General features: G+C 38.1%; 1 protein-coding gene across 6 annotated transcripts in view; it reads right to left on the minus strand.

Moving 5' to 3' along the window:
- Positions 1-23,100, minus strand: part of ksr1b (kinase suppressor of ras 1b) — a 79,396-nt gene that overhangs the window by 12,898 nt on the left and 43,398 nt on the right. For 5 of the 6 annotated variants that reach the window (XM_007236852.4, XM_049466946.1, XM_022666639.2 and 2 more), the window contains 9 exons: positions 22,776-22,836; positions 22,600-22,683; positions 22,334-22,392; positions 22,144-22,247; positions 20,953-21,121; positions 19,698-19,739; positions 17,906-17,948; positions 17,675-17,735; positions 15,951-16,387 (listed from right to left, as the gene is read on the minus strand). In XM_007236852.4, coding sequence (XP_007236914.3) covers positions 15,951-16,387; positions 17,675-17,735; positions 17,906-17,948; positions 19,698-19,739; positions 20,953-21,121; positions 22,144-22,247; positions 22,334-22,392; positions 22,600-22,683; positions 22,776-22,836 — 1,060 coding nt within the window. The remainder of the gene's footprint in view (positions 1-15,950; positions 16,388-17,674; positions 17,736-17,905; positions 17,949-19,697; positions 19,740-20,952; positions 21,122-22,143; positions 22,248-22,333; positions 22,393-22,599; positions 22,684-22,775; positions 22,837-23,100) is intronic. The other variant, XM_007236853.4, reaches the window with a different exon arrangement.

Here is a 23,100-nt window from a genome sequence, read left to right on the forward strand (position 1 = left end):
AATATGTGCGGGATGATAGTTTCTATGTTGTTGCCAAAAATCGAGAATATTGGAGAAATTTTGAGACAGCTACAGCTAATTTAATGGCCTAAACAAAATAGGGGGCGCTGTAGAGTCCTCTAGCTACACATGAGAAAAACGACAAAATATTCCTAAATCATTTCAAAGACTTATTGAATCTGCCAATTATCAAGAGGCTGAGAGCTTTTCATAAATATGATATAAAATAGGTGGCGCTAGAGAGCTGATGAAAGACGAATTTACGAAATTCCAACTAACGGTCAAAGTATGGCCTAAGCCAAATAGCTCTGTAAAATTTTAGTAGTTTTCAAACATCCTAACCCCTCCGAAATCCAGCGGGAAACTTTTTATTTTGCAACTTCCTGTCAAAATGGCCGACTTTCTGTTGGGCGGAGTCAAATAAAACCTAGTGATTCTTGTTGTTTATGAGGAGGTCAATGAGCGTACCAAAGTTGGTGCACGTTGGACAAACTTCATCCCGGCCACTGCCGACGTTTGGGGGCGCTATAGAGCTCCTGAACAACGCCAAAGTCCAGACTCTATGGAACTTTAAAATTTTCGCCGAGCTTGAGGTCTGTGCCAAAATGCGTGAGTTTTCGAGTATCGGAAATGCCTCAAAAATGGACGCAAAGAGGCAGAATAATAATAATAACGAGTTGTCCCCCTGTCACAGGGGGACGTAGGGCCCTCGCACAACAGCGCAAATCGTACCGGGCCAAACCGAGAAACCGGTGAAAGTAATTTTGAGGTCTTATTAAGTGTGGTAATTTTCAAGAGTTTTCTATCCTGCCAAAAATGAGAAATACCCATTTAAAATACAGGTGGCGCTAAAGAGCTGTTAAAACACATATATTTGAAATTCTAATTCTAGATCAAACAACAGCCTCATATAAGCAGGCCGGTCAAAGTTTGTGAGCTTTTCTCTCTTATAACGTCCTCAAAACTCCTAGCATTACCTATGTGTCAACCTCCAGTTTTGATGTGGCATCTCAAACATTCAACCGTCCGCCATTCCCTCCTCGTTTAAGATATCGACTATTTCTTCACAATTTATCATCAGATATGTTCAATGTTTATATTTACCAAATACCAAGAGAATTCAACAAAATTTCTATGAGTAGTTTGACAACATACGCAAAAAATGTATGTAAAATTCAGATATTTCAAAATGGCCAACTTCCTGTTGGGCGGAGTCAGTCCTACCAATACTGAAAACGTGTCTAATGATGTCTCTTGTGTTTTTGCCAAGTTTCATGAATTTTTAATTATCTGTGTTCTGACTGTGTCATGGTTTCACTTTGGTTTAGTGTTGCGTGTCTAGTCAATCAACTGCTCGCCATTACGTCACCGTTTTAACGATCAACTATTCCTTTGGCAATTTTCATCAACTGTGTCTGATGTTCATTCTCAGCTAATTTAGAGGTAATCTGACAAAGACAGTTTAAATGAGTTTGTGAAAAAAAGTGTAAAAATATTACAAAATCCAATATGGCCGACTTCCTGTTGGGCGGAGCTAATACAAACCAATTGCAAATATGTGCAGAGTCATAGTATCTACGCTCCTACCAAAATTTGAGAAGATTAGACAAATTGTGACACATCCACAGCTAATTTATTAAACGAATGAATTAGGGGGCGCTATAGAGTCCACTAGCTACACATGAAAAAATTATCACAATATTTGTAAAGTGTTTTTAGATCTTATGGAATCTGACAGTTTTCAAGAGTTTTTGAGCATTTCCGTAATGTCAAATATGCATTGAAACCTAGGTGGCGCTATAGAGCCAATGAAATATGTATATATGAAATTTCAATTTTTAATCAAAGGACCGCTTAAATCAAGCAGGCCTGTAAAGTTTCGTGAGGGTTCAACCTGTTTAACCTCCTCAAACACCTACCAACACCAGAATGTATTTACTTCCTATTTTAATGGGGTATCTCAAGCAATTCAACTGTCCGCCATTTCGTCCTCGTTTAAGATATCGACTATTCCTTCGCAATTTATCATCAGGTGTGTTAGTAGTTTATTACTGACAAATATCAAGAGTATTCAACAAATTCCCTAGGAGGAGTTCGACAAAGTATGCAAAAAATGTGTGTAAAATGCACGTTTTTCAAAATGGCCGACTTCCTGTTGGGCGGAGTCAATCATATCAACACTGAAAACGTGTGTAATGATGTCTTTTATGTTTTTGCCAAGTTTCATGAATTTCCAAGCAGCTGTGTTCTGACCATGCTAATGTTTCTATTTGGTTTAGTGTTGTGTCTGTATTAAATCAACTGCCCGCCATTACGTCATCGTTTCAGCTATCGACTATTCCTTCGCAATTTAGCACCACGTATGTCTGGAGACTATCCACAGACCATTTAGTTGTAATCTGACAAAGACTCTAGGAGGAGTTCGAATGAGTTCGTGAAAAATGTGTAAAAATTTAACATTTTTCAAAATGGCCGACTTCCTGTTGGGCGGAGCTAATACATGCCAATGGGTATTATGTGTGGCATCGTAATATCTATGTTTCTACCAAAAATCTTGAACATTGGGGAAAATTTGAGACAGCTACCGCTAATTTATTAGCCTAAACCAAATAGGGGGCGCTGTAGAGTCATTTAGCTCCACATTAGAAAAACGATTACATTTCTCAAAATCATTTAAAGGCATTATTGGGTCTGCTTATTTAGAAGAGGCTAAGAGCTTTCTATAAATGTCATATAAAATAGGTGGCGCTAGAGAGCTGATAAATTATGAATATGAAAAATTCCAATTTTACATCAAAGTACAGCCTATGCCCAATATGCCTGTGAAATTTTATGAGTTTTCGAACATCGTAACCCACCCAAAACACCACGGGAAACTTTTTATTTTGCGACTTCCTGCCAAAATGGCCGACTTCCTGTTAGGCAGAGTCAAATAAATCCAAGTGATTCTTGATCGGTATAATGAGGTCAATGAGCGTACCAAACTTGGTGCACATTGGACAAACTTTATCCCGGCCACTGGCAACGTTTGGGGGCGCTATAGAGCTCCTGATCAACTCCCAAGCCCAGGAACTGTGAAATTTCAAATTTTTCACCGGCTTTGATGTCTGTGCCAAAATTCAAGAGTTTTCGAGTATCAGAAAGGCCTCAAAAATGGCCGCGAAGTTTAAAAATAAAAATAATAATAATAAACGGACCAAAAACAATAGGGCTTTGCACCTCCGGTGCAGGCTTCGCCTGCGCCTTCGGTGCTCGGGCCCTAATAACGAGTTGTCCCCCTGTCACAGGGGGACGTAGGGCCCTCGCACAACAGCGCAAATCGTACCGGGCCAAACCGAGAAACCGGTAAAAGTAATTTTGAGGTCTTATTGAGTGTGCCAATTTTCAAGAGTTTTCTATCCTGTTAAACATGTGAAATATCCATTTAAAATACAGGTGGCGCTATAGCGCTGTTAAAATACATGTATTTGAAATTCTAATTCTACACCAAACAACAGCCTTAGATAAGCAGGCCAGTCAAATTTTGTTTTTCTTCGTTATAACCTCCTCAAAACACCTGGCATTACCTAGGAGTAAACCTCCTGTTTTGATGTGGCATCTCACAAATTCAACCATCTGCCATTTCGTCCTCGTTTGAGATATCGACTATTCCTTCACAATTTATCATCAGATATGTTCAATGTTTATTTTTACCAAATATCAAGAGAATTCAACAAAATTTGCTAGGAGTAGTTTGACAACATACGCAAAAAAATGTATGTAAAATGCAGATATTTCAAAATGGCAGACTTCCTGTTGGGCAGAGTCAGTCCTACCAATGCTGAAAATGTGTGCAATGATGTCTTTTGTGTTTTTGCCAAGTTTCATGAATTTTCAATAATCTGTTTTCTGACCGTGTCATGGTTTCACTTTGGTTTAGTGTTGCGTCTCTAGTGAATCAATTGCTCGCCATTGGGTCACCGTTTTACCGATCAACTAATCCTTTGGCAGTTATCATCAAATATGTCTGTTGTTCATTTACAGCGAAATAAGAGGTAATCTGACAAAGACTTTAGGAGCAGTTTAAATGAGTTTGTGAAAAATGTGTAAAAATATTACAAATTCCAATATGGCCGACTTCCTGTGGGGCGGAGCTAATACAAGCCAATTGCAAATATGTGCAGGGTCATACTATCTACGATCCTACCAAAATTTGAGAAGATTAGACAAATTTTGACACATCCACAGCTAATTTATTAAACGAACCAATTAGGGGGCGCTGTAGAGTCCGCTAGCTATACATGAAAAAATTGTCAAAATATTTGTAAAGTATTTTTAGGTCTTATGCAATCTGTCAATTTTCAAGAGGTTTTGAGCATTCCCGTAATGTCAAATATGCATTGAAACCTAGGTGGCGCTATAGAGCCATTGAAATACGTATATATGAAATTTTAATTTCAGATCAAAGTACTGCTTAAATCAAGCAGGCCTGTAAATTTTTGAGAGTTTTTAACCTTTTTAACCTCCTCAAACACCTACTAACACCAGAATGTATTCACTTCCTGCTTTAATGGGGCATCTCAAGCAATTCAACTGTCCGCCATTTCGTCCTCGTTTAAGATATCGACTATTCCTTCGCAATTTATCATCAGGTGTGTTAGTAGTTTATTACTGACAAATATCAAGAGTATTCAACAAATTCCCTAGGAGGAGTTCGACAAAGTATGCAAAAAATGTGTGTAAAATGCACATATTTCAAAATGGCCGACTTCCTGTTGGGCGGAGTCAATCATTCCAATACTAAAAACGTGTCTTATGATGTCTCTTGTGTTTTTACCAAGTTTCATGATTTTTCAATAATCTGTTTTATGACTGTGTCATGGTTTCACTTTGGTCTAGTGTTGCGTCTCCATTAAATTAATTGTCCGCCATTACGTCATCGTTTCAGCTATCGACTATTCCTTCGCAATTTATCACCATGTATGTCTGGAGCCTATCCATACCAAATTTAGAGCTAATATGACAAAGACTCTAGGAGGAGTTTGAATGAGTTCGTGAAAAATGTGTAAAAATTCCACAAATTTCAAAATGGCCGACTTCCTGTTGGGCAGAGCTAGTACAAGCCAAAGGGTAATATGTGCGGGATGATAGTTTCTATGTTGTTGCCAAAAATCGAGAATATTGGAGAAATTTTGAGACAGCTACAGCTAATTTAATGGCCTAAACAAAATAGGGGGCGCTGTAGAGTCCTCTAGCTACACATGAGAAAAACGACAAAATATTCCTAAATCATTTCAAAGACTTATTGAATCTACCAATCATCAAGAGGCTGAGAGCTTTTCATAAATATGATATAAAATAGGTGGCGCTAGAGAGCTGATGAAAAACGAATTTACGAAATTCCAACTTACGGTCAAAGTATGGCCAAGGCCAAATAGCTCTGTAAAATTTTAGGAGTTTTCAAACATCCTAACCACTCCGAAACCCAGCGGGAAACTTTTTATTTTGCAACTTCCTGTCAAAATGGCCGACTTCCTGTTGGGCGGAGTCAAATAAAACCTAGTGATTCTTGTTGTTTATGAGGAGGTCAATGAGCGTACCAAAGTTGGTGCACGTTGGACAAACTTCATCCCGGCCACTGCCAACGTTTGGGGGCGCTATAGAGCTCCTGAACAACGCCAAAGTCCAGCCTCTATGGAACTTTAAAATTTTCGCCGAGCTTGAGGCCTGTGCCAAAATGCGTGAGTTTTCGAGTATCGGAAAGGCCTCAAAAATGGACGCAAAGAGGCAGAATAATAATAATAATAATAAACGGACCAAAAACAATAGGGCTTTGCACCTCCGGTGCAGGCTTCGCCTGCGCCTTCGGTGCTCGGGCCCTAATAAACGGACCAAAAACAATAGGGCTTTGCACCTCCGGTGCAGGCTTCGCCTGCGCCTTCGGTGCTCGGGCCCTAATAATAACGAGTTGTCCCCCTGTCACAGGGGGACGTAGGGCCCTCGCACAACAGCGCAAATCGTACCGGGCCAAACCGAGAAACCGGTAGAAGTAATTTAAAGGTCTTATTGAGTGTGCCAATTTTCAAGAGTTTTCTATCCTGTTAAACACGTGAAATATCCATTTAAAATACAGGTGGCGCTATGGCGCTGTTAAAATACATGTATTTGAAATTCTAATTCTACATCAAAGAACAGCCTTAGATAAGCAGGCCGGTCAAATTTTGTGAGTTTTTCTCCGTTATAACCTCCTCAAAACACCTGGCATTACCTAGGTTTTGACCTCCTGTTTTGATGTGGCATCTCACAAATTCAACCATCTGCCATTTCGTCCTCGTTTGAGATATCGACTATTCCTTCACAATTTATCATCAGATATGTTCAATGTTTATTTTTACCAAATACCAAGATAATTCAACAAATTTGCTAGGAGTAGTTTGACAATGTACACAAAAAATGTGTGTAAAATGCAGATATTTCAAAATGGCCGACTTCCTGTTGGGCGGAGTCAGTCCTACCAATGCTGAAAATGTGTGTAATGATGTCTTTTGTGTTTTTGCCAAGTTTCATGAATTTTCAAAAAACTGTTTTCTGACCGTGTCATGGTTTCACTTTGGTTTAGTGTTGCGTCTCTAGTGAATCAATTGCTCGCCATTGGGTCACCGTTTTACCGATCAACTAATCCTTTGGCAGTTATCATCAAATATGTCGGTTGTTCATTTACAGCGAAATAAGAGGTAATCTGACAAAGACTTTAGGAGCAGTTTAAATGAGTTTGTGAAAAATGTGTAAAAATATTACAAATTCCAATATGGCCGACTTCCTGTTGGGCGGAGCTAATACAAGCCAATTGCAAATATGTGCAGGGTCATACTATCTACACTCCTACCAAAATTTGAGAAGATTAGACAAATTTTGACACATCCACAGCTAATTTATTAAACGAACAAATTAGGGGGCGCTGTAGAGTCCGCTAGCTATACATGAAAAAATTGTCAAAATATTTGTAAAGTGTTTTTAGGTCTTATGCAATCTGTCAATTTTCAAGAGGTTTTGAGCATTCCCGTAATGTCAAATATGCATTGAAACCTAGGTGGCGCTATAGAGCCAATGAAATACGTATACAAGAAATTTTAATTTCAGATGAAAGTACTGCTTAATTCAAGCAGGCCTGTAAATTTTCGAGAGTTTTCAACCTTTTTAACCTCCTCAAACACCTACTAACACCAGAATGTATTCACTTCCTGTTTCAATGGGGCATCTCAAGCAGTTCAACTGTCCGCCATTTCGTCCTCGTTTAAGATATCGACTATTCCTTCGCAATTTATCATCACGGATGGTAGTAGTTTATTGCTGACAAATACCAAGAGTATTCAACAAATTCCCTAGGAGGAGTTCGACAAAGTATGCAAAAAATGTGTGTAAAATGCACATATTTCAAAATGGCCGACTTCCTGTTGGGCGGAGTCAATCATTCCAATACTAAAAACGTGTCTTATTATGTCTCTTGTGTTTTTACCAAGTTTCATGATTTTTCAATCATCTGTTTTATGACCGTGTCATGGTTTCACTTTGGTCTAGTGTTGCGTCTCCATTAAATTAATTGTCCGCCATTACGTCATCGTTTCATCTATCGACTATTCCTTCGCAATTTATCACCATGTATGTCTGGAGCCTATCCACACCAAATTTAGAGGTAATATGACAAAGACTCTAGGAGGAGTTTGAATGAGTTCGTGAAAAATGTGAAAAAATTCCACAAATTTCAAAATGGCCGACTTCCTGTTGGGCGGAGCTAGTACAAGCCAAAGGGTAATATGTGCGGGATGATAGTTTCTATGTTGTTGCCAAAAATCGAGAATATTGGAGAAATTTTGAGACAGCTACAGCTAATTTAATGGCCTAAACAAAATAGGGGGCGCTGTAGAGTCCTCTAGCTACACATGAGAAAAACGACAAAATATTCCTAAATCATTTCAAAGACTTATTGAATTTGCCAATTATCAAGAGGCTGAGAGCTTTTCATAAATATGATATAAAATAGGTGGCGCTAGAGAGCTGATGAAAGACGAATTTACGAAATTCCAACTAACGGTCAAAGTATGGCCTAAGCCAAATAGCTCTGTAAAATTTTAGTAGTTTTCAAACATCCTAACCCCTCCGAAATCCAGCGGGAAACTTTTTATTTTGCAACTTCCTGTCAAAATGGCCGACTTCCTGTTGGGCGGAGTCAAATAAAACCTAGTGATTCTTGTTGTTTATGAGGAGGTCAATGAGCGTACCAAAGTTGGTGCACGTTGGACAAACTTCATCCTGGCCACTGCCGACGTTTGGGGGCGCTATAGAGCTCCTGAACAACGCCAAAGTCCAGACTCTATGGAACTTTAAAATTTTCGCCGAGCTTGAGGTCTGTGCCAAAATGCGTGAGTTTTCGAGTATCGGAAATGCCTCAAAAATGGACGCAAAGAGGCAGAATAATAATAATAACGAGTTGTCCCCCTGTCACAGGGGGACGTAGGGCCCTCGCACAACAGCGCAAATCGTACCGGGCCAAACCGAGAAACCGGTAAAAGTAATTTTGAGGTCTTATTGAGTGTGCCAATTTTCAAGAGTTTTCTATCCTGTTAAACACGTGAATTATCCATTTAAAATACAGGTGGCGCTATGGCACTGTTAAAATACATGTATTTGGAATTTTAATTCTACATCAAACAACAGCCTTAGATAAGCAGGCCGGTCAAATTTTGTGAGTTTTTCTCCGTTATAACCTCCTCAAAACACCTGGCATTACCTAGGTTTTCAACTCCTGTTTTGATGTGGGATCTCAAAAATTCAACCATCTGCCATTTCTACCTCGTTTGAGATATTGACTATTCCTTCACAATTTATCATCAGATATGTTCAATGTTTATTTTTACCAAATACCAAGAGAATTCATCAAATTTGCTAGGAGTAGTTTGACAATGTACACAAAAAATGTGTGTAAAATGCAGATATTTCAAAATGGCCGACTTCCTGTTGGGCGGAGTCAGTCCTACCAATGCTGAAAATGTGTGTAATGATGTCTTTTGTGTTTTTGCCAAGTTTCATGAATTTTCAATAATCTGTTTTCTGACCGTGTCATGGTTTCACATTGGTTTAGTGTTGCGTCTCTAGTGAATCAATTGCTCGCCATTGGGTCACCGTTTTACCGATCAACTAATCCTTTGGCAGTTATCATCAAATATGTCTGTTGTTCATTTACAGCGAAATAAGAGGTAATCTGACAAAGACTTTAGGAGCAGTTTAAATGAGTTTGTGAAAAATGTGTAAAAATATTACAAATTCCAATATGGCCGACTTCCTGTGGGGCGGAGCTAATACAAGCCAATTGCAAATATGTGCAGGGTCATACTATCTACGATCCTACCAAAATTTGAGAAGATTAGACAAATTTTGACACATCCACAGCTAATTTATTAAACGAACCAATTAGGGGGTGCTGTAGAGTCCGCTAGCTATACATGAAAAAATTGTCAAAATATTTGTAAAGTGTTTTTAGGTCTTATGCAATCTGTCAATTTTCAAGAGGTTTTGAGCATTCCCGTAATGTCAAATATGCATTGAAACCTAGGTGGCGCTATAGAGCCAAAGAAATACGTATATATGAAATTTTAATTTCAGATCAAAGTACTGCTTAAATCAAGCAGGCCTGTAAATTTTTGAGAGTTTTTAACCTTTTTAACCTCCTCAAACACCTACTAACACCAGAATGTATTCACTTCCTGTTTTAACGGGGCATCTCAAGCAATTCAACTATCCGCCATTTCGTCCTCGTTTAAGATATCGACTATTCCTTCGCAATTTATCATCAGGTGTGTTAGTAGTTTATTACTGACAAATATCAAGAGTATTCAACAAATTCCCTAGGAGGAGTTCGACAAAGTATGCAAAAAATGTGTGTAAAATGCACATATTTCAAAATGGCCGACTTCCTGTTGGGCGGAGTCAATCATTCCAATACTACAAACGTGTCTTATGATGTCTCTTGTGTTTTTACCAAGTTTCATGATTTTTCAATAATCTGTTTTATGACGGTGTCATGGTTTCACTTTGGTCTAGTGTTGCGTCTCCATTAAATTAATTGTCCGCCATTACGTCATCGTTTCAGCTATCGACTATTCCTTCGCAATTTATCACCATGTATGTCTGGAGCCTATCCATACCAAATTTAGAGGTAATATGACAAAGACTCTAGGAGGAGTTTGAATGAGTTCGTGAAAAATGTGTAAAAATTCCACAAATTTCAAAATGGCTGACTTCCTGTTGGGCGGAGCTAGTACAAGCCAAAGGGTAATATGTGCAGGATGATAGTTTCTATGTTGTTGCCAAAAATCGAGAATATTGGAGAAATTTTGAGACAGCTACAGCTAATTTAATGGCCTAAACAAAATAGGGGGCGCTGTAGAGTCCTCTAGCTACACATGAGAAAAACGACAAAATATTCCTAAATCATTTCAAAGACTTATTGAATCTGCCAATCATCAAGAGGCTGAGAGATTTTCATAAATATGATATAAAATAGGTGGCGCTAGAGAGCTGATGAAAGACGAATTTACGAAATTCCAACTTACGGTCAAAGTATGGCCTAAGCCAAATAGCTCTGTAAAATTTTAGGAGTTTTCAAACATCCTAACCACTCCGAAACCCAGCGGGAAACTTTTTATTTTGCAACTTCCTGTCAAAATGGCTGACTTCCTGTTGGGCGGAGTCAAATAAAACCTAGTGATTCTTGTTGATTATGAGGAGGTCAATGAGCGTACCAAAGTTGGTGCACGTTGGACAAACTTCATCCCGGCCACTGCCGACGTTTGGGGGCGCTATACAGCTCCTGAACAACGCCAAAGTCCAGCCTCTATGGAACTTTAAAATTTTCGCCGAGCTTGAGGCCTGTGCCAAAATGCGTGAGTTTTCGAGTATCGGAAATGCCTCAAAAATGGACGCAAAGAGGCAGAATAATAATAATAATAACGAGTTGTCCCCCTGTCACAGGGGGACGTAGGGCCCTCGCACAACAGCACAAATCGTACCGGGCCAAACCGAGAAACCGGTAAAAGTAATTTTAAGGTCTTATTGAGTGTGCCAATTTTCAAGAGTTTTCTATCCTGTTAAACATGTGAAATATCCATTTAAAATACAGGTGGCGCTATAGCGCTGTTAAAATACATGTATTTGAAATTCTAATTCTACATCAAACAACAGCCTTAGATAAGCAGGCTGGTCAAATTTTGTGAGTTTTTCTCCGTTATAACCTCCTGAAAACACCTAGCATTACCTAGGTTTTCACCTCCTGTTTTGATGTGGCATCTCACAAATTCAACCATCTGCCATTTCGTCCTCGTTTGAGATATCGACTATTCCTTCACAATTTATCATCAGATATGTTCAATGTTTATTTTTACCAAATATCAAGAGAATTCAACAAAATTTGCTAGGAGTAGTTTGACAACATACGCAAAAAAATGTATGTAAAATGCAGATATTTCAAAATGGCCGACTTCCTGTTGGGCGGAGTCAGTCCTACCAATGCTGAAAATGTGTGTAATGATGTCTTTTGTGTTTTTGCCAAGTTTCATGAATTTTCAATAATCTGTTTTCTGACCGTGTCATGATTTCACTTTGGTTTAGTGTTGCGTCTCTAGTGAATCAATTGCTCGCCATTGGGTCACCGTTTTACCGATCAACTAATCCTTTGGCAGTTATCATCAAATATGTCTGTTGTTCATTTACAGCGAAATAAGAGGTAATCTGACAAAGACTTTAGGAGCAGTTTAAATGAGTTTGTGAAAAATGTGTAAAAATATTACAAATTCCAATATGGCCGACTTCCTGTGGGGCGGAGCTAATACAAGCCAATTGCAAATATGTGCAGGGTCATACTATCTACGATCCTACCAAAATTTGAGAAGATTAGACAAATTTTGACCCATCCACAGCTAATTTATTAAACGAACCAATTAGGGGGCGCTGTAGAGTCCGCTAGCTATACATGAAAAAATTGTCAAAATATTTGTAAAGTGTTTTTAGGTCTTATGCAATCTGTCAATTTTCAAGAGGTTTTGAGCATTCCCGTAATGTCAAATATGCATTGAAACCTAGGTGGCGCTATAGAGCCAATGAAATACGTATATATGAAATTTTAATTTCAGATCAAAGTACTGCTTACATCAAGCAGGCCTGTAAATTTTTGAGAGTTTTTAACCTTTTTAACCTCCTCAAACACCTACTAACACCAGAATGTATTCACTTCCTGTTTTAATGGGGTATCTCAAGCAATTCAACTGTCCGCCATTTCGTCCTCGTTTAAGATATCGACTATTCCTTCGCAATTTATCATCAGGTGTGTTAGTAGTTTATTACTGACAAATATCAAGAGTATTCAATAAATTCCCTAGGAGGAGTTCGACAAAGTATGCAAAAAATGTGTGTAAAATGCACATATTTCAAAATGGCCAACTTCCTGTTGGGCGGAGTCAATCATTCCAATACTAAAAACGTGTCTTATGATGTCTCTTGTGTTTTTACCAAGTTTCATGAATTTTCAATCATCTGTGTTATGACCGTGTCATGGTTTCACTTTTGTTTAGTGTTGCGTCTCCATTAAATTAATTGTCCGCCATTACGTCATCGTTTCAGCTATCAACTATTCCTTCGCAATTTATCACCATGTATGTCTGGAGCCTATCCATACCAAATTTAGAGGTAATATGACAAAGACTCTAGGAGGAGTTTGAATGAGTTCGTGAAAAATGTGTAAAAATTCCACAAATTTCAAAATGGCCGACTTCCTGTTGGGCGGAGCTAGTACAAGCCAAAGGGTAATATGTGCGGGATGATAGTTTCTATGTTGTTGCCAAAAATCGAGAATATTGGAGAAATTTTGAGACAGCTACAGCTAATTTAATGGCCTAAACAAAATAGGGGGCGCTGTAGAGTCCTCTAGCTACACATGAGAAAAACGACAAAATATTCCTAAATCATTTCAAAGACTTATTGAATCTGCCAATCATCAAGAGGCTGAGAGCTTTTCATAAATATGATATAAAATAGGTGGCGCTAGAGAGCTGATGAAAGACGAATTTACGAAATTCCAACTGAAGGTCAAAGTATGGCCAAGGCCAAATAGCTCTGTAAAATTTTAGGAGTTTTCAAACATCCTAACCACTCCGAAACCCAGCGGGAAACTTTTTATTTTGCAACTTCCTGTCAAAATGGCCGACTTCCTGTTGGGCGGAGTCAAATAAAATCTAATGATTCTTGTTGTTTATGAGGAGGTCAATGAGCGTACCAAAGTTGATGCACGTTGGACAAACTTCATCCCGGCCACTGCCGACGTTTGGGGGCGCTATAGAGCTCCTGAACAACGCCAAAGTCCAGCCTCTATGGAACTTTAAAATTTTCGCCGAGCTTGAGGCCTGTGCCAAAATGCGTGAGTTTTCGAGTATCGGAAATGCCTCAAAAATGGACGCAAAGAGGCAGAATAATAATAATAATAATAAACGGACCAAAAACAATAGGGCTTTGCACCTCCGGTGCAGGCTTCGCCTGCGCCTTCGGTGCTCGGGCCCTAATAAACGGACCAAAAACAATAGGGCTTTGCACCTCCGGTGCAGGCTTCGCCTGCGCCTTCGGTGCTCGGGCCCTAATAATAAACGGACCAAAAACAATAGGGCTTTGCACCTCCGGTGCAGGCTTCGCCTGCGCCTTCGGTGCTCGGGCCCTAATAAACGGACCAAAAACAATAGGGCTTTGCACCTCCGGTGCAGGCTTCGCCTGCGCCTTCGGTGCTCGGGCCCTAATTAGGGACGACAGGTTCTGTATTCTTAGAATGATTCCACTCATGCTGTATGTTCATGGTGCACAAATGCCGTCCTATAAGAAATACTGCAGTTCTAAGGGAATTTTCACACCTGAAAGTCCAAACCAGGATTTTAGATCTTATGTTGTATATATCTGTCCCATTTTGTTTCACACAGCAGTTTAGTACATGCACTTAAGAACCTTGGGCTGCATCTACCTAAACATGGCATTGATTGAGGGGTTTGGTTTGTAAGCACATGTCAGATGGCAGCATGTTGGAGGAGTCACTTTTCTAGAAGTTTCAGTGTCATGCAGTAAAATGAGTAACAGATATCCACAAATTCCATTGATCTGTTTACAACAATGGTTAAAGCTGATGTCTGTAAGTTTTGGGATCTGGGGATTTAGGGTCCTCTCTGGTGAGAATGGGTAATTGCGCCGAGCATGCGAAGGAATCATTTTAAACTGGGTGGGTGTGATGTGGTCTTCTTTCAGAGCTGATAAATCTGATTCCAGGTTATATGCAGTCAGAAACTGCTGAGCGAAGTGTTGTAAGAGAGTTATTTTATACATATTTTATTTAATATATATGTTTTACTATGAGTGAATGAGCTACTGAGGTCTGAGTTTTCCTTTCTGAAGTCTCCATTGCTCCACCAGCTGCTCGCATTCAGTAAAGCCGGTTCCTTTTTCAGAGGCAGTACATGTGACGTAAGTTCGTAAAGACGCGTGACGTGGCCAGAACAACTGCAAAAAAAATGCAAAAAGCGACCCAACACCCCAGTTTTTAGAATTAATATACAGTATTAGGCTTAGCAGGGATGGTCGTTCCAGCACAGTGGTACCATTAAACACAACATTTTATCCCTATCCCATCTCCACTCAGAAATGCTTCTGCTTTCAGTTTAGAAACAAAATAATACAGGCTACCACCTTAATATTTAGTTACAAAAAAGAGAAATCAGTAGCAGACCCAGTTTTTTTTCATTCTATTGTTTAATGAGTAACGACTGCCTTCCTTTCTTTTCTCTATTTATTTTAAAAGTCTGACCCATCCAAAAAAAAAAAAAGTTCTCATGCTGCAGTCAAACAAGATCATTGTTAAGTTGATACAGACAGACAAACTCTTTTAGTATGTTTAAATTTTGGTCCTTTGGTCCAGGCCAAAAACATCCATGACATTCAAGATTTTAAAAATGGTTGTGATTGCTCTTTTTAGAAATGCCATATATTATATTTAAAATTTGATTTTATGGATATCAAACATCTTTTTGAAGTTACATGGGTCTACACAGTTTGAGGCAGACTTGAGACAATTTCGACATACAGGTCTTTCTCAACTTCAGAGTGAAACCCACTTCCTTTCTTTACTACAGTAAAAAAAAGTACTGTGGTTTCAATATTAAGCAAGAAAACTTTAGACAGCAAACATCTAGGCTGATAAACTATATATGGAGTAAGGAGGAACTTAACTTTCATCATGAAGTAATGTACAACATAGCAGCTTTAAGCTTTAAGCATGACTACCCTCTAGGTCATTGGTCGGCAATAGGCGGCCAGCGGGCCAGATGTGGCCCACAAGCATGAAATATCTGGCCCGTGAGGTTGTTTGAACAATAATGAACGTTAGTGGAAAAAAATAAAAATAAAATGCTTCTACGGCCAGCATTTGTTTTATGTCTCGCTCCTGTCTCTCTGTCGCACTCGGCGTGATTTTAGTTTCCGCCCGTTTTCGTTTTTCCACCTGTTCTTGGGCTCCCAATCTCCTTATAGGGGCGTTTTTCCTGGCAGTGTCCCAATTCACTAGCTGGAACAGTGGTAGTGTATTGGACCACGACCCTGATGACACAGGTTTTATCCCGCGTAACGAGCGGTATTGTTTTTTTTTTTTTTTTTTTTTTTTTCTTGGGTTTACCTGCTTTGAGATCAACTGTTCTGCAATTTAGTTCAACAACCCTCTGGGCTGGAGAGCTACTAGTCTGTAGCAATCCATCCCATTACACTTCATTTTACAAAACAGTTTGTTTTGTGGCCCGCCACGTAATTGCTTGGAAAATATCTGGCCCACGACCAAACTTAATTGCCGACTCTATTCCAGACATAACCTAACCCCTTCCACCAGGCCCCAGGCTTACCTCGTAATGATAGCCAGCTGTGGCGGGTTCATGCAGGCTCCCATAAACAGCACCACATTCTCGTGCCGAGTTTGCCGGTAATTCATCACTTCCTTCTTGAAGAGCTTCAGGTGACCTTGATTATTTCCATCTATCTCCAGCAGACGCACGGCCACCTCTCCGTGCCAGCGGCCCCGGTACACCTTCCCCCATCGGCCCTTTCCTATCAGCTCCCCCAGGTTCAGCTCGTGGAAGGGCACGTGCCACTCCTGCAGGTATACGCTGGTCTGGCTGCGCTTGCGTGAGAAGGGGCCCTTCCACTGACTACCGCGGGAGCTGGGCAGGTCATCCAAGTCATCTTCTTCACCCTCGCCTTCACCTTCACCTTCATCATCAGAACCAGCATCATCTTGTCTTTCATTTTCCTGCTGATCCACTTCGTCATTCACATTCTCATTCTTAATGAAGGAAAATGAGAAAAGAAAGAAAGAAATCAACATCTGTCAACGGAGATGGACCAACAGAAATTCTCCAAACATACCTGAAATAATCCTATTTACATTGACTTCTACTGAAAGTTAAGAAGGTTTAACCTATCTCCTATAGAGTTCTGGAGATACATGTTTTTTTTTTTTATTGGACAGCAACGAAATGCACACGCACAGCTTGTCTAGTCCCTGAAGAGAAGTACCATAAACAGAAGAGGACCCTATGGTGCACATAAAAATGTACTCCTGTCTAGTGCCAGGTGTGGGCTAAAGGGCATAAAGCTGGACAACAGACACAGTTACTCTAACAAAATCAACTTTTGTCCATTAAACAAAAAACAAAAAAAAAAACAGAAAAATGTATACTTCCTGTTATATATTTTGTCTTATTACTGAATTTAACTGCATTAAGATTAGACTATTATTGTGGACATGTGTTAAAATGCACACACAGTTTGTATAATTCCCATAGAAAAGTACTGGCAATAGCATGGGTCCCTTTGGCACAACCAGACATGAACCTAAGGTCATCACACCCAATATCAAGCATGAGCTGCCGGGGTGTAAAGCCTATTGGACTGTGCAGCACTAAAACTGTGTAAAACTTCATCCAATGTACAACCAATAAGCAACAAAACACAGCTTCAATGCAACAAGAATTGGTTATAACATTTTTTGTTTCATATTGTAATTGGGTACTGATCAAGTGTCTGATTAGTCAAAACTTTATGCAGACTCGCATCTGATCGAACTAAGAAGATTTTTAGCAAGCCAGAAGGTAATCTTGATGCTCTTGGTACATTCATTTGTTCTCCTAAACAAAGTATTTTGTCTTCATAAATGCTTCTGCAAGTCAGGCATTAAACCTGTGCAACAATTGTCTGTCTGTCTCTCTGTATGCTCAGCCAATCCAGAGACGGTTTAAGAGCCTACCCGCTTTCTCAGAAATTAAAAACAATAACTATCCACTTGGCCAGGACATTCCTTTAATTTTTGAGAGTGGATAAAAAAATGCAAGGAAAATTTACCTATATATTTTGGGCTGGTGATGAATGGGTAGAAAGGGGTTTTATTTAAGAAGAATAGCAGCCTATTTATTAAAAGTAAAAAAAATGACAGTGAACTAGTTTAAAAATAAGTATGAAATGAACTTTTAATTAGTTCATTTTAAATTTGAACTAGCACAACACTGCTATTGGGCAACCTTACTTTTGGTTCTGAATTGTGAAATGCCCTCTTGACATTTCCTATACTCACCACAGCTTCTTCCTGTGCCACTGACTGCGAGGTCAGCTCACCAACCACCTGCTCCGTTTCTCTAAAAAGGGGAGATGACCTTCATTAAACATTGTTGTGGGGTTTTTTTTTTCAGTTAAAAATAAAGAAATCATTTTTAGTCCTCCTTAATAACAAAACTGTTGTTTAAAATAATAATATATGAGAAAGGATATGCATTATTATACATGGACCAGGGAATATATGCCTTACCCTTTGTCCTGACAGCTGTCTGCATGTGGGGAACTAGATACGTCTGCAGGAAAAGACAATCACATATTTATTGTAGACCTTGTAGTAGTATGAAAATAATTACCGGTATATGATATAGCAGTAGCAGTATTACCATTTTACTATATATTAAAATACAGCTGAATAAGCAACCAGGAAGAATATACAAAAAATGCCTTTAGGCATGATTGCCCCATATAAGAGAGTTTTATGGAAACAACTGACTTGATTTCCAAGCCTTAATAGACTTAATGGACAAAAGTATTGGGACACATTTTTTTTTCTTATATTACTTCTTCTGAGATCAATGGTATTAAAAAGAGCACGTCTGTAAAGGTGCTATTCTTTTTACAGCACTTCTCTTGCATTAAAGGGAGTGTCCACAAATATTTTAGCATATATTGTATGTACTAATAAAATAGAAATACAAAGTCGTATACTAGAACTAATGGCTGAACAAATGCTATCCTTAGTTGTGGCACAAGTTTAGACTTTCTTTTTTATATAATCAATATTTTACATAATTAGCATTAAACAGCATTTTAGAGAGGCACTAAAAAAAACTTTAAGTGGCCCTTTTTTCACAGGAATGAATCACTGGGTCCAGAAGAGGGCACTACAATAGCACCATGCACCAGTTCACAAGCACAGGACAACAGCACACAGAACCAAAAGCAAGGGGTCCGTCGATTTCTTAAAACTGTTGCAAAAATAATTCCTTAAGATGTAAACATAAAACATTTAAGTGTGGTGATACAAACCCAAATCCTCTAAAACAGAAATAAAATATCAGGATTGACAAAGTTTCATCATATCAATTAAACGCCAGACAAAATAGATAGCAATAATCTTAGAAACCTTCATGTCTTCAAAAAGAGATTTCAAAAGATTAGTATCATAATGGGAAAATAATATTTTTTCTACATTTAGTCTGTGCTACCTGATCCTGTTGGCTTTTGAAGTTTAAAAGGTTTTTAAATAAACGTTTTTGGATCAGTATATATATTGAATCAATACTCAAGACATTACATCTAATTACATCACACAAGCTATTTCACTATAACATCAGATGGCAAAGATCTCTGTAGTGCCTGTTATTATGATGTTGGTTGTATTATCAATTATCAGTAATATATATATGTATAATTAATAAGCTAGCTTCCTAACAGCTCGACTACAACTATAAGGCTGTTTGTTCCAGCCAAGGCTGTTAATCACTTCATATCTGAGTGTAACTCCACCTTCTTACTGCTTATTTTCCCACAGAATTCAGTTTTTAAAACATTATTTTGCCACATCATAAGAATGCAGAATTAAAACTGATTTCCGTGGGAAAATAAAATTATGCCAGTACTAACACAGAAAAAAACTTAAAAGAACTTAAATCAGACATAGAAATCGAAAGATATGTAAGTGGTATAACTTCATTGATTACTCTGAATAGAAACTAATATAGAAATGTGTATTACACATTACACAGTCAGTATTAGCATCTCTACAGTCACATTATCCCACTTTGAATGACTTTGGTTACATCTCAGTAAGAAATATTATTAGTTGCATTTCCCTTTTAAATATGTATCTGTCTTCAACAGATACCGAGCAAAGCTGTCTAAATGTCTCGTCTTTCAGCAAGAAAGATTATAAATCCAAATCCAATTTACTTATACAGCACTTTTTAATTGGTGTCGCAAAGCAGCTTTACAGAAAGAGTAAAGTGTTAGTATTTGTGAAAGGTGTGAAATACAGGGTTAGAGGCAAAGAGTTAACTCACCAGGGAAGATAAACTGTTGTCTGAACTGAAAGTAGCAGGCAGCTAATGATCAGGACAGGATGGAAAGAAAACCCCCCCAAGCAACGGATGAGAAGAAAAAGAGCGGTTAGTGAAAGAGCTCTGCCTGTGATTATCAGCGCCTTCTTTCATAGATAAACACATCTGTAACTCCTGATTAGCTCTGTTGTTTACCTTTGTACTGAATACTGATAGCACTGAAGGATGTTTGAGGAAAATATTATCTACCTTTATTACAATTACTTCCATTAGACTCTTACATAATAGTATTTAAGGGACTAATTCTAATTATAAGGTCTCTATAAATTCAGATCACAGATATCACAGAGCATTAGCTGGAACGTCATTAGCTAAAGAATTTCACAGCAAAAAGAAAGTAGACTTGTTAACACAAAATGAGATCTGAAGCTTTCAGATTTTATCTCGTAACACTGGCATTTGATACATTTGCTCAACACTATACAGCTCTGGAAAAAAAACAAGAAACCACTAAATCAGTTTATCTGATTTTGCTATTTCCAGGTAAATGTTTAATTAAAATGAACATTGTTGTTTTATTCAATAAACTACAAACAACATCCCAAATAATTCCAAATTAGTTCATAATCACAAAGTTTTAAGAGTTCAGAAATCAATTTTAGTGGAATTGTTTTTAATCACGGTTTAATGCATCTTGGCATGTTCTCCTCCACCAGTCTTACACACTGCTTTTGGATAACTTTATGGCACTCCTGGTGCAAAAATTCAAGCTGTTCAGTTTGGTTTGATGGCTTGTGATGATCTATTTTCCTCCTGACTATATTCCAGAGGATTTCAATTTGATAAAAATAAAGAAACTCATTATTTTTAAGTGGTCTTATTTTTTTTCAGAGCTGTACACTTTGGTTTCTGGATAAGACACACAACAAAGCAGTATAAATCTGTTAAATGGTGACCAAACAGGCTAGACACTACAAATACTACAAATCATAACTATCTTAAAAAAAAACTATAAAAAAAAGTTAAATGCACAAATGAATGATCCAAACATAAGAATTCTTAATGTCCCAAATTTAACAAGATGGAGGAAAACATTAATGAGACAGAAATTAGACAAAAATGATTGGGGGAAAAAAAATAGGTAAACATTGGGCATCAGCCAAACAGTTAATTTATAAAAGCAGAGAAATCTAAGCCTGGTGTAAATGTAAAGGGTTAAGTTAATCTGTTGTGAGCTGTGTGAGCTGACAGCACTGACCTGGGAAGTTAAAGCGGTTGTCGCGAGGCCCTTTGGGTGATGGGTTGGGGGGTGGTGTGGCGCTGGGTGGGTTACTCTGGCTGAAAGCAGCAGGTGATGAAGGTGTGGACGAGGTGGTGGAGGATGGGTTACTGCTGGAGTCCAGCTGACTCACAGATGGAGGCTGTTCCTGATGAGAAAAAAAAGAACATGGCCATTCTTATACTGCAAAAAACTAAATCTTAGCAAGTGAAATTTTCTAAATTTAAGGCAATAAATCTTTTTTTTTTCTCTGATAACACTTTTTGTCTTACTAAGCATTATAAGTGTTATATTATTTTACTTATTTTAGGGATAATTATCTTAATCATTCTTACTTAGAATTTGTAACTTATTTTAAGTAATAGGAACTCAAAATAAGCACAATCAAGCAGCAATCAAGTTATTCTGATTTTTGTCTAAAAACAGTGACTTTTTGCTTGATTTAGGTGTTACTTCACTCATTTTGTGACTTTGCCATTGCTTTTTGTAAGAAATCTTTTGTAAGAGAATTTCGCTTACCCCATTGGCAGATTTTTTTGCTTAATATACATATATTTGTCTTAATTTGCATATATTTTGTCTAGTTTTTGCCAATGGATTTTTTTGCAGTGCAGAAGATAAAAATAAGGCATAATAATACAATTTAGTAGTATTAATATAGCACTCAATTACTTATTTATCCATTAGGATTTAAATATCTCACCTTTCCATGAGGCTTTGATTAACACATCCTAAAATCTCAAACATGGGCTAAAATTTGATTAGATTTTTTATTAAAATTTAAAACTTCTGGTTTAAGAATTTAAAGTGTACTTATGCCAAAACAATACAATATGGGGTCAGGGTTCAGTGCATGCAGTTGCATGGAAAATAGACATTACACACTATTAGGCTAAATACAGTAATTTCACATGCATGTGTTCCACTCAGAACCATAAGCTGTAAACCACTGGATTTGCATGGTACACTGTTATGGCAACTATTTAAAACTATGGAAAATACATTAAATACACAGATAAGACTGTGGAACTACTACTTACACAGCAGTAAAATGCAGAAATCAGGCTTGGGAGCCATAATGAGAATTCACAACTCAATCGTACATTTGCACAGTTTTAATTCTTTGTTGATATAATCATGACAGTATTTTTGGGTTTTCTTAGACCATACCTTTTTGTTAATTGTCTTCGGCAATGTTCCAAACTGATTAGGCAGCCGTTCCACCTTATTGTTGATGTCTGAAGGAACTGACTCTGTTCTTCTGATTGGTGAAACTGAAAAGCATTGAAAGGAACAGCTAAGCACTAAGAAACAAAACATGAATTTCGTAATGCGATATATAAATCTTATAAACTCTGACCTGGGAAAGGTAGCTTGCACTGAGGTGCCTCTTTGGTACACCTGTTGTGGCACTTTAACCTGAAAATGAGAAAAAAAAGTAAATAGCAAATTCTGTTAATGAGCCCTTCCAACAGATACACATACACAATCCCTTTTTCCTTTTGGGAGAACTGTAAAATTTTCTAAGATTTCCAAATGAAAAAAATGGTTGATAAATTATGATTTGTTGGAAATGCACAAATAAGGAGACTTGGCCAACATGCTAGGCTTCCCAGCATAACTTACTTGCAGTGTTTACATTTTACGCCAAACATCAAGGACTTCTTACACACCTCACACGTCTGGGAAAACCATGACTTGGTGGAAAACCTTTACGGGAAAAAAAGGTGTAAAACTTCAGGTTTTCCTGAAAGCATTGTGCCAACAAAGAAATAAGTGAGGTTCAGTGAGGATAGCCTTACCTGTGTGAAAAAGTAAGGCCAAAATCTCTCCGTATAGTATGTGGAGAGCTCTTTGGGACTGCTAGACAGGGTCACAGAAGTTAAAAAGAGCACATTAATGAGAATGAACAAGAATGTGATGCCTCCTGTCTCTGTTGTTAATAGTTAATATATGTACAACTCTGGACAAGAATTAAGTGACCACTTATAAAATATGAGTTGATTTTACCAAATTAAAAACCTCTGGAATATAATCAAGGGGAAGATGGATGATCAAAAACAATCAAACCATTTTTTTTGCAACAGGGGGGAGTGGCATAAAGTTATCAAAAATCAATGTGTAAGA

This window comes from Astyanax mexicanus, chromosome 18 (assembly GCF_023375975.1).
Source record: "Astyanax mexicanus isolate ESR-SI-001 chromosome 18, AstMex3_surface, whole genome shotgun sequence".
Classification (NCBI taxonomy): domain Eukaryota; kingdom Metazoa; phylum Chordata; class Actinopteri; order Characiformes; family Acestrorhamphidae; genus Astyanax; species Astyanax mexicanus.